The sequence below is a fragment of the Sander vitreus genome, chromosome 18 (assembly GCF_031162955.1).
Source record: "Sander vitreus isolate 19-12246 chromosome 18, sanVit1, whole genome shotgun sequence".
Lineage (NCBI taxonomy): Eukaryota > Metazoa > Chordata > Actinopteri > Perciformes > Percidae > Sander > Sander vitreus.
Window position 1 is genome coordinate 8,983,144 of NC_135872.1, and position 12,902 is coordinate 8,996,045.

Here is a 12,902-nt window from a genome sequence, read left to right on the forward strand (position 1 = left end):
CCTGTTATGATTTGACACTATAAATAAAATTGAATTGAATTGGTAGACAGAAATGCATTACTATTCTTCTCTTAACGTTGGATTGGTAGTTGTGTTTAAGGTCACAGTTTGGTTGATGTCCAGCATAATTTCTTGTTGGGTCAAAATGGTAAGGTACATTGATTTCTTGTATACCAACTGCTACACAAAATATATTTATTATGACAATCAGTATATACTGTATGTTAGCATGTTATGGAATTGGGACATAGATGTGATTTTCTGCTTCCACATTTAATCAATTCAATTCGCCAGAGGGAGATTCCAACTCAGAGAATGTCTGTCCAGTTATGACATTGATGCCAAACTACACTCCATCCATCCAGCATCCACACCCACTAAGAATCACCAGGGATCTAGAACCTATCTCAGGTGCACACAAGTGCACAAACGCATTCAGTTGATGTGACATGTAAGAAGTAAGAAGTAAGAAAAGGTCTGTTTCTTAACATTACAGTGCAGCAGTCATTGGCTAATTTAACAGTACAATTATTTCAATAATGCAGCCAGTTTTATATGTTGACTCTGGCATCTGATACTCTCTTACAAATACACACACCCAATTCCCATCAACAACCCTGGTTTAAAAGTTGCTGCCAAGCTGTCCAAGACAAGTGACGCAAGTTACTTAAATGCTCCTTCGCTGTAGTATTGTACCAGTACCAGATTTGTAGTTATTACACACTCAAACAAGAGTAAGTACTGTAAATACAGAAATGTTCTTGTCTCGTACCTCAATTTTTGAGTGAGTACAGGTGGAGTTTTCGACCACTAGTAGCGCTGCAGTAGACAGCAAGCAAGGAAACATTAATGTAAACAATGCAGAATTTAAAAGATTTTATGCATTTTGCTGAGTAACACTGAATGTAAAATAACAACAAGAAAACTCAACGGGGCACCTTTAATGTAAAAATTCGGGTAGAATGAAACAATTTTAATTTAGTTCTGCGAAAACCCTATGGTGTGATATGCATGTATGTTCTGCCCGCACGTGAGGAAAACAATGTGAACTATTTTTACTTGTAGGTGTATCTGTACTTGTGTAAAACTCCCTGCAAAAGAAAACAAAGAAACCTAAACAAACCGTGCCAATCGTTTTTTCAGGCGCTGCAAATTTTGTCCTGTTTCAAATACAAACTTACAAAACTTCACTAAAAACCGTTCTGATAAATACTGAACAACCACTGAGGTCACTTTCACTGAGTCCCTCTGTCACTGCTTGAAAATTCATAACTGGTAGAGCAGAAGCTGATTCAAGCCAACTAGAGCCAATGCGGCTTTCGCAAGAACTACAGGCGATGGTCTACCCATGAGTTTCAGAAATGGTGAATTGATGCTTCTAAATATCTGCTTTTGGGAATAAATAAAAACACAGCGCTCTGCTATATTCTTTTCTGCTTAATTCTGACTCCTGCAGGCTCAATGTTTTTGGTTTATCTGCTCTAAAACAGACACAACGCTCACACACACACTCACTCCCACCATCAACCTGTCGATACCAGCTGGCAGATACACCTGGTTCACCGGCATCCGCCAAAAAAAGGGAACATTACCATAGCAACCACATGGTGTTGGCCTGGCATGGCGGGCATTGTCATGGTAACAGCAGAACAGACAAGTGGGCAGTGCCAGACTTATAGGCCAAGCTGGACCAGCAACACACACACACACACACACACACACACACACACACACACACACACACACACACACACACACACACACACACACACACACACACACACTCACACAAAGCTTCAAAGCTCCATTCAACAGCTACTTCACTCCTCTTAAGTAATAATCTCTTACATTAGGATGTCATTCAGTGCAGGTTTTGTCACTTTCTATCGCCCATTGTTTTACATCAACTTGTAGCCAGATTATAGATGCTTTAATTTCCTGTATCTGCTGGTCTTAACCTGTAAAATCCTCTTTAGCTGCGCCAAAATGCAACAAAACCGAGCACTGATCTTGCAGATAATCACTTTAAATCAGGTTCACAGCTTTTAGTAAAGCCAGGCACTGGACAAAAACACAGCCAACTGTGTCTTCCTTGGCTCAATCTGTAAACACTGTGAGAAATAATCGCTACAGTCGAAGTGTGGACTAACCCTTTCCCCTCGTTGCTCAGTGGATGGTGCATGGATGGGAATAATATGAAGTGGCCAAGTCATTAAAAGCTGTGATTAAGACATTTGAACAATTTGCACTACAACACACAATGTGGTAAAAACAACAACAAAGGAGACAAGAACGTTTTCAACATGTTCAACAACAATGTCACAGAGACTTTGTGTTCTGGGTTAAATTTAACATTCTTGGCCATGTCTTTTGTCACATGGCTTCTGTAGGCATGCACATACATTGGCAGAGAGGCACAGGATATCAATTTGGAAGCAAATGAGCAACAGGCTTATTGGTCAAACTGCAGTGTCTCATCATCTCCAGTTATAAGATATCACGCTTGCTAGGAAATAAATCATTTTTCCGGCTTCATGTATCACCAGTGTAATGCAAGCAAACCAAATGTGCAAGGCCAAAGCAGGTTTATGGTACACAGCTTACATGCGTTTAAATGTGGTTTCATTTTAGGAAGGTTTTTTTGTTAACACACATGAGCTCAGCTGATGAGATGCAGTTCAGGAATAGCATTAAAGCTACACAAGGTGAGCTTTTCTTTTTTGTTGGCAGACAGAGCAAGATGGTATTCCTTACACAAAAGTGTGTTTTTTTTTTTATAACTGGTGGCTTCATCTGAACCTTTTCTTGGCCGAGTGTCAGGTCAGGCTGCCTTCAGACACATGTTTCCTTCAGCTACTTGCTGATCAACTCTGTAATCTGTCCACACCTGCGAGCACAATACCCACTGTTACACTGTGTTGAAGGATGAGCTGAAAAACCGGCTTCAAGTATGTTTCTAAGCAAGTATGTGTGTGTGTGTGTGTGTGTGTGTGTGTGTGTGTGTGTGTGTGTGTGTGTGTGTGTGTGTGTGTGTGTGTGTGTGTGTGTGTGTGTGTGTGTGTGTGTGTGTGTGTGCGCACTCCCGCACCAGGTTGCATACCTCAGACCTGAGTATGCACACAAACTTTCTCTCCCTATCTGCCAAATATTTTATTTTGAATATAAACACACACTCACACCCACAGCACTTTCCTACCATAGCAGCAACCTTGAGACTGAACACGAACATGCATATCTCCAGCACACAGACCCCAAATGGTTTACAGTAACTCTGTGTATGTGTGTTAATGTGGAGCTTTGCCAACTCTGTCTACAAAAAGCACCAGTCCTCTCCTCTCCTCTTCTCTCCTCGTTCCAGAATATTTTATCACTGAGAAGAGTTAGAAAAAAAAAAACATTGAAACCGGTTGAATAAATAATACAACCTGGTTCATAACTGTTGATATTTCCAGAGCCACAGACTTAGTTAGACTTCAACTTGGACCAGAGTCAGACACAGGTCACGAAATTTAAAAACTTGAGACTTGGATCTGACTGCTATGAAGCTTGACTCACTTGAGACTTGAAAGTAAAGGCAATTAAGTTTTAAGTTTGGACTATAAGATGTTGAAACAATAAAAAAAACAACTAATGTGGGGAATCTGTAGCAGGAAAAGTTTACCCTCTCCTTGATTTCATGTTGTTTATGGAGGAGGAGAACCAGAATGCCATGGTGTACATTTTACACTTCAGCATAAATCACGCTTTAGACTTGCCTCAACAAACGTAGAGCTTTTGGTCATTGGACTGAGCAATCAGGTTCAATCTTGTTGCCCAACATGTGGTTTTGATGTGGATGTGCTGAAATATCTGTTAATGTAATAAATACCTTTCTGCTCTCTGAAAAGCAAAATCCCTTAATTGAGTCTGAGAATGAATGTTGAATATTCCATCAGTGTTTTTCCAAAGGTGCACTGGCACGTGACTTTTTCTTCATGCCTGCTCAATAGACTTTTTCTTTATTTCTATTTATTATTCTTTTTGACCATAAGGTATTTGCAGCATTGTTCTGTCTTTATTTTTTACTTTCCGCTTTGGTATTCTGGTTGTATTCCTCATTTCCTGTATTTGCAATGCTTTTTAGGCTTTTGGCCTTCAAACATGTCTACATATTCACTTTACACTTTTTTTTCCTCGTTATTTTTTCTCTTTTTATTTTATTCTTATGCTGTGCTTTCCCCAAACATTGTTTAGATATGACTGACAATGGATAATCAGTGGTAAACCTACCTGCCTTTTTCTGTCACATATGTACAGATGGTAGGGAAGGGAGAGATTTTTTTTAAAGCTTCTTTGAATGCGTTCATCAGTGTATTTTTTCACGTCACATCTTTTTCATCATTAAAGAGTGCGGGCCTCACCTCATAAAGCAGCATGCTACTAAAACAAGGGCACTGTGTCCTTTTCCAAAAATAATTTTAGGTCCAGTGTGTTGCCTGGGGTGAATTTCAGCCCTCAGTCATACACATTAATTCTCGCTAATTCAAACTCACCAATACATACATACATACATACATACGATACAACTCCCCCCCCCCCCACACACACACACACACACACACACACACACACACACACACACACACTTGTCATTTAATGTACCTCCACCTTTATATAAAGCTGCACGAATCGATAAACAATGGATCAAATGACTGCGTATTGTTCAGCTCATTGCTTTGGTTTCCCCGCCCACAACTTTATGAGTTTAGTTCTCTCATCAACGATAAAGAGACACATATTTCCCTCAGGTGTTGGTAGAGACCAAAAACAGAGCTAATAGTGCGTTCCATTTGTACTCGGAAGTCAGATTTTCCGAGGTCAAAGTCGGAAACACACCCATTGACCTCGGATGTCCGAACTCGAAATTCGGACAACTACTGAGTACCCCAAACTGAAAATCCAACATGGATTCCCCGTGCATCAACAGTAGTGAAAGCTGTAGTAACATACAGTTGTTAGCACTTCTGTCTTATTTGTGTCTCACTAAATCAGTCGTGCACACAGTCCTGTCCAACTTCTATCTGTGGATATGTTGCTTCGCTGTTTGTATGCACAAAAAAACAGCGTTAACAGTGAAAACACACTGGGCGTGTAAGCGTCGTGTATAGCTGCGTAGCGCAGCTATTTTTATTTCGGCGCCCATGTTATCCAATCTGTCCGTTCATACAGGGTGTGTAGCGTCCGCTTCGGCCGGCACGCTGCATTGATCGTTTCGGTGTCATCTCTATTTCTTGTGTGAGACACGATCGTATGTGTCAAGCCAGGCAGGTAATCACATACAGGAAGAACACAGTGCAGCCAGATGCTTTACAAAAATAAAACATTTCAAAAAATAAAACACATAGGTTAATGGTTATTTTGTCTGTCTTGACTTATCACAGCGAGACGCGATCAGGCACACGGAGGGAGAGACCGACGGACGGACCGAGAGAGTGACAGACACACACACACACACACACACACACACACACACACACACACACACACACACACACACGTAGGCTACAATACAGGCCACAGTTTTCCTCACTCATTCTGTCTCTTTCTATCAGAGAGAGAGAGTGAGAGAGAGAGAGAGACATGCGCCCGGTGTGTTATCAGCAAGGGCTAATGAAAACAATGAAAATCTGACTTGTAAATGGAACGCATTCAACTCGGGCGTGACGTCATTCCCTGCTTCGGCTTCCGAGTTCCTCTTGCCCATATTGCTCTGTCTCTTAAATGTGTAAATAAGCAACTGAACATGTAACCAAAACAAGTTCATTTTAAGATAATACTATGTCAATGTTGAATTTACAGGGGGGGAAAAAAATATTAATTACGCTTTAATTTCCAGTTATTTAAATTCATTGCCATAGTCATTGATCTTGTTGTTTTGACATGTTCAGCCATTCAACCATCATTAACACTTAAATGAAACTAGTTATATCTCCATTTTCTTTAGCTATTTATTGGTTTGTTCGGTATGTCCTGCTCTTTGCTCTAATCAAGGGCGTTCATTATTCATTTGTTGAAGCCCCTTTGTGCTTTCTAGATTTTGTCAGATCCTCTGGTCACATTTTTTTCTGTTTTGACAAATTAACTTCATAGTTGTCAAATCTGAGGGCAGAATCCCAGAAACATCCAGTGTCAAGTTCTCTTTATAACATTTCATTCAATCAGTTTTTTATGTGGTGATTCAATTATTGAAAGATTTGTTTGCATTAGAAGAACATCATATTCACAGAGTGAAGGTTGCACCTTTACAAAAAAAATTTTTTTATATTTAATAATAATATATTAATATTTCTAAATTAAATTAATGTTTCTATTCAGACTGTTGAAGCCAAAATCAAAAGAGATGACCTGGAATTTTGCTTGGTCCTCCTCTTTGTTTTTCTTTTTTTTAGTAGTCAAGATCAGAGACAATACTACGTTTTTATTTCCTTGGACGATTGAATGTTGTATTACCACTCAATATTTGACCTTTAATTAATTAATTTCTATGACAAATTTTCACAGATGTTTGGCTTCTTTATAAAGTCTCTGACCTTAATGTTCGCACAAATCTCATAATCTGTTTAATAATATCAACGGATCCTTTCATTCAGCTTTCCAAAAGTACCTGAAGAAAGATGATAAAGTCAGTCTTGGCTTCTCCATGTCTATCTCTATTTTCAAATAAAGCATATGACAAAAAGACAGTGGAGGAAGAAGAAGTTGTCTTGCTATAACAGTTGAGAATGAAATAACAGGAGATAGATAGATAGACATTTATTGATCCTTTCGGAAATTCATCTTGCACCATACAGCTCATCAGATACTGTAGACAGACAGTCAACAGACCGCAGACAACAGACACCAACAGGACCACTAAACCCTCCCTCCCTCCCGCACAACAACAATACACAACACCAAATATCTCTACATTATAAAATAGTAAAGTGCAGTATCAATAGCTCCAGTGGGCTATCAATGGTAAGAGTCACAGAGCTGTCAATCAAGCAGTGGTCAGAGGGACACTAGAGACACAGAGCTGTATGTACAGTATAGTATCACTAGAGAATACATCACTAAGAACCTATGCTATGCTAACATGCTGATGTTTAGCAGGTATACTTTTAGCTTAGCATGCTAACGGCACAAATCTTTTAATTTGTTTTTCAGCTCTCACTACGTGAGCCCCGTCTCTGTGCGTAACGTAGAGTTTTTCCTGCGTCTCTACGACGTGTAACATTAGACTGCCAATCACAAACATTATTAGATCTTGGTAGAAGCATGCTGCATGCTGATTGGCCCCACTGACACTAATGAGATTTACTCCTGAGGTATTGAAATTTAGTATTGAAGGACGAGGTATTTGTTCGATACTCGATACTTTAGAGGAAATTCGGTCGGTGCCTAAAAAGGATTGAATTCGGTACCCAGACCTATCTATGACAGGTTAGATTGCTGAAAATTGCATGCACAGGGACAATGTACCTGCATCAGGGTAGAATGGGGTCCATATGGTTCCAAATAAAAGATATATTTATGCTTGCTGTCCATTTCCAGCACATGGATTTTTTCCATGTGGACTAACTTTCTGTCTACCAGATTGACTACCTGTCATGTTTTTCTCAGCTGGCTTTTGGCACCTGCAGCCATATAAGTGTCGCAACATGATAGTTTTGTTCTATGTGAGGGATAAAAAAGCAATGGTGGGAGAGATACAAACATCTTCAAATCATTGCAGACCAGACACACCCAGTGAAAGACGATGTTTGGTACAAAGGCTTCTGAAAAAGAAATGCAGAAAGTAAAGAAAATGCTTTCATGTTATCTAAGTAACAACATCTGCTTTGAAATTGACTTCCGCACGTCTGTGATATGTTGCACTGAATAGATATTTGGACAGGGCGACAAAGACATTCATGACTGTAAATCGAGTCATATCCACTGTATATACCCATGCAAAATCATAGTATGAATTATAGGTATGGTTAGATGATTTCAGCCCAGTGTACACAAGCTTCCAAATGTAAAAGTTGCCTGGATCTATGCATACCAAAGTATGATGTGATAGCAGTGTATGAGTAAAAAATAACTGCAAATAACAACCCGAAACCTGCAGCTTCAGCAATCACAACAGTGAGGATGCACTGCTGTCTATAATGGCAGGGTATACAATAGCAAATTCATATTTTGAAACAAGATAGTAGCATTAGTGTGATATTTGGTGACAGGGCACCCAGGTTTATTTAAAGGACACTTCAATTTACTGTTAGGACAGTCAGAGAAAGACCATAATTACAAGCACACCAACAATCCAGCATAGCAATAAAGCTAATATCTCTGCAGAGAACGTTTGCCTGTGTGAATATTCTTGTCTCTCACAGCCAGAAACTTGGGAGAAGATATTGTTCACACCTTTTATGTGGGCGAGACGGCACTAAGAGAGACAAATCACACTTAGAGGATAAACAGCGGTTCCCTGCTCGTACGTTTTCATCCACACCACATATTTTTGGCTCAGCTGTGTACCAAAATCAAAACATCTATTTTGTCTTTTTGGCAAGCGCCTGTCATAATGTCATCTGCCTCACTTTGACACGCACGGCTGTCACCACTGTGTGCAGATGGTGAAATGTGGGCAAACAATTTGTTTTTAATTCTATCTGGAACATACAGAAACTAGTGCAAACACTAGTAAGTTAGCCACAATGTAAGAGTACCCACATACGTTAATTGTATATCCAGAAAATGAATTGGAAATGTGTAAAATGTGCCAAATGCACTTTTCTGGTGATGCATTTTATGGGCTGAAACCAAGGATATAAAGGTCATCCTTCAACCAAATCCTGAAGTAATTTAAATCACTAACTGTCCACAAGGTCTTCTTTAAATCAAAAAGAAGCTCCTCCTGGCTGTACATCTTGATGACGTTGCAGATCCAAGCCCTGGTGCTCTAGTTTGTGTCTTTGAAAGAGTAGGATTTTTGTCCTGCAGAACTCTTTTATGTCTCTTTTTAATCTTTCCGTACCGTATATATAAGCTCAATTTATACAGACATACATACATAACATAAACACAAACGTCGTCATATGATTAAATATAGCCTTTTACCTTGAAATCCCTGTGTCTGTTTCTTTTAGTGTCACTTACAGAAAATACGGGTTGACTCTATTCTTTTCTTTCCAATTCTATTCTATTCTGTACGCTTTATTAGCAGGAGTGCTTTTGGGAGTGGGTTGTGGCTGAATGGTTTAGGGGGCCCAGAGCTGAACAGGGGTCCTGGACTGCGCCAGAAATTATAAATATGTTTGTGTCAGAACCAACTGTTGCCAGGGAGCCAACTAAAGCTGCCCCTGTTTATTAGCAAGAATGTTTTAATGTTTAAACCTGCAATAACAAGTGGTAAAACCTTTGACCTATTACCTTTTAAGTTGACAAATTGAAATGTGCTTCATTGTATTCAGATCCTTTACTTAAGTAAAAGTAACAATATAACAAAATAAAAAATAAAAACTCTATAACAAGTGAAAGCCCAGCATTCAAAACGTTACTTTAGTAGGAGTACAGAAGTATTATCAGAAAATGTACTTAAAGTACCAACAAAGTACTCACCATGTATCATCTGACCTCTTTCCGAATGTTATATTATTATATGCAATTAATTAGTAGATCACTATTATTGATGAATAAACATTTAAGCCTAATTTTATTGTTGAAGCTCGTCAAGGGGAAACAATAGGCTACAACACATTCTTCTAATTTGGGTTTTTATTTTTTTTCAGTCGACTCCTACCTCGTGACGTCACGCACTTTTCTCTGCTGCGCTCGCTCTCCCTCCTTCTCTGCCTCTCTCTCTCTCGCGCTCCCTCACTCCGCGTGAAAGTAAAGTGTAGTGTCCGCGAGAGCCCGTAGGAAGCGAAAAGAGAGAAACCGGGAGAGAATGGAGCGGCTGAATCCACAACAACAGGAGGAAAAAATAACCAACTAAAGACAGAAATAAAGAAGACAGAAGACGGAGGAAGAAAGGGAGAAAAGTCGCAGGGAAAACTTTTGCGGGGGGAAACTGTTACAGACTCACACACGGCCACGTTTAAAACATGGATACACTTTTCCCTGTATTCCTGGGACTCCTGTTTCTCTTTTCGGCAGTTGGTAACGTCTCCGGTCAGATACCGACAGGTAAGGACAAAACACAGGAAAAATAGACAGTTTAGAGTGTTTTCTGTTTGAAAAGTTTGGACTATTTTTCTCCAGCTGTGTACGCGTATGAATCGCTGACAGGTGTGTGTTTAGGTGCAGGAGAAAAGTTAGCCTCCGTGTTGAAAATGTATCGTCGTGTCTGTTTTATCGCTTTGGGGCTGTTTTCAAACACCCTCGGATGCGAGACATGCAGGGGATTTGCGGAGTGTAGACGCTTTTTGTCTTTTTTTTTGTCAGTTTAAATGTAAAATGTTTCTTACGTTGCATTCAAGTCGTATTTAAAAGCCTGTGTGAGGTGGTCGGGTCGAGTTTGAATTCAGGCACTGTTTGCCAAGTAACGTTAGGTCGGACTTACTTGCACAAATGGCTACTGACCTAATAGCTGGATTGTAAACTCTATCTTAAAGGTTTACAACTTAGTTGCAATATTTCTCTTTGGGCTCTTATTGTGTCTTCGGACTAATGGTCTAATTTGAGGACCGAAAGCACAACAGGCTACACTGACCCTACCGGTTAAGAGCATGTATTCTCAGCAGAGTGTAGAGCTTGTACAGTGTGGGCAAACATCGTTCAGCCGTGCAGCCTCGCGAGCAGCGCATGGATGGAGAAAAAGTTACTGTGTGCACGGAGATCACCCTTACAATAATACATCATGAGATTACCCCCTAATAGCTATAACATTCACCTATATAGTGTCACAATAATGACTTTTGTTATGTCTGTTTATCACAGTGATATTGTGCTTTATCGTGTTTCCATCGTGTGATTCATCTAAAGCATTCAGCAATAATTCGGACTCACATTCTACTACTTATTCTACACTCGTAGTAGCCTACTAATGTTTTATACGGTGTAATTCTCTATAGTCTGTGATACATTTCAAGTCTTAAAAGAGGACTGGGACTCTTTTGTACGGGGCAATGGTCGGTTCGGCTCGCAAGCTCCGTGAGCTTTTCGGTCTTTGCAAACCAAATGATCGTCTTCTGCTCCAACTTTATTCGCGCTGCATGCAATAAAACCTAATGGTTTGAAATATAGCCTCTAAGCCTGTTTGATTAAATGGGTTTGGTCCTTGCACCGTGTGATTTAACTTAAGGAGAGAAAAGATGAAGAGGATCAGTTACTATAGTCTGTTTCATCTTTTTACAAATTATAAATCTGTGAAAATGTATGATGTTAGATGTGATTTTATGGACTATATGCAAGGGAGGGATGGCACCTAAACTTAAAATCGTCATAGTTCAACTACATGCAACCGTGTGCATTCCCAGTGTTTAGTAAATAAAACGTCCGTGAAATAACACTCTTCCTTTATATTTTTCGAGATGCATTGAAACCTTTTCTCCAGGACTTCTATTTAAACAGTAACCAGCATCGCAAAGTGCCTCGATCTGCTCCCCTTTCGTCCGTCTATAGTCTGCAGAAACACGTATGCGCTCCGAGAAGAAAAAAAAACTGGCACAGTGCTGCTTGATGCGCTCCGGGACGATGCCAATGCAAAAGTCCTATAGCGAAGTTATCATATAGCCTTGTTGCTAGTGCAGAACCGATCGGACGCGGAGAAAACAAAAAGTCCGTATATATTTTCTGCAGCTCTCGGTGTCCGCACAGGCAAACTCTCTGTACCTGCTGTGTCTGTCTGCGTGGCCGTTGTGCGTTTTATTTCCGCATTCAGCAGTTGTTCGTCTCTGAACTCCAACGCACGCACACACACACACACACACACACACACACACACACACACACACACACACACACACACAGACAGAGATTCACAGCTGTTAGAAAGCTGACCTCCAAAATACTAAAGCCATATATGGCTGTAATAAAGGTCACAGCAAGCTCCATTTAAGTGGAAATAACCAGAAATAGTAATGATTTGCATAGAAATTACACATTAATTACCTCTTCAGCTGTGAACGTTTTTATTGCCCCCCCCCCTCTCCTCCAGCCCTGCACCCTGTAACTACCTCCTCCTCCCCTCCCTTGTGGCCATTTGGCCCTCTGGGTAAGAAATGTGTGGAATTTCTTTGAGGCCTCTGGGAATCGAGTGCTGTTAATTAGCAAGTAAATACTAGTGACTGGATGCTGCTTTACAGATATTGGGAGGTGGGCTATCATTAGTTTGGAAATGGGGTTGAATAAAAGAACTTGCAGTTGGTTGTTTTGCGAATAAAAAATATTAGATAAAACCAAGCAACATTAACAGTCATTTTAGTAAATCAGATGCAGGGAAAATGACAGTTTAATTGCAATGAAAGGACCCAGTTCTTAGGGATAGATATGTTATCGCCATGCCCTTTTCTGTATACACTGTGAATCCTAATTGATGACAAATTGCAGAGTTTAAGAAGACAACTTTTCATTTATCACACTTAAAACAAAGCGCTTGCATTTAGTGCAAAGATAGTTGCAGCACATGCTGGATTTTCACAGTTGTTTCAATCACTGACTGCACTTTTAAAATGTTAAACTGATGAGTCTGATAGGGTTAATAGGCAGATCATTAATGCAGCCAGTGTGAACTGTCACTGCGAAAAAAGTGGTGATTTTTTTTGGATCAGGAGCCAAGAATGAAGGGAATCGCAGAGCATTACAGGAGAGATTTGTGTTGTGCAGCATCAGTAGCCTCTCAGAAATCAAGGACAAGGACAAGAAAAATCAGTGGCAAGGATATAAAACTGTCCGTC

At 40.0% G+C, this 12,902-nt stretch overlaps 1 protein-coding gene across 8 annotated transcripts in view; it reads left to right on the plus strand.

Moving 5' to 3' along the window:
• Positions 1–9,870: 9,870 nt before the first annotated feature.
• Positions 9,871–12,902, plus strand: part of ptprk (protein tyrosine phosphatase receptor type K) — a 122,625-nt gene continuing 119,593 nt past the window's right edge. For all 8 annotated transcript variants that reach the window (XM_078275249.1, XM_078275254.1, XM_078275250.1 and 5 more), the window contains exon 1: positions 9,871–10,191. In XM_078275249.1, coding sequence (XP_078131375.1) covers positions 10,110–10,191 — 82 coding nt within the window. In that variant the 5' untranslated portion in view covers positions 9,871–10,109. The remainder of the gene's footprint in view (positions 10,192–12,902) is intronic.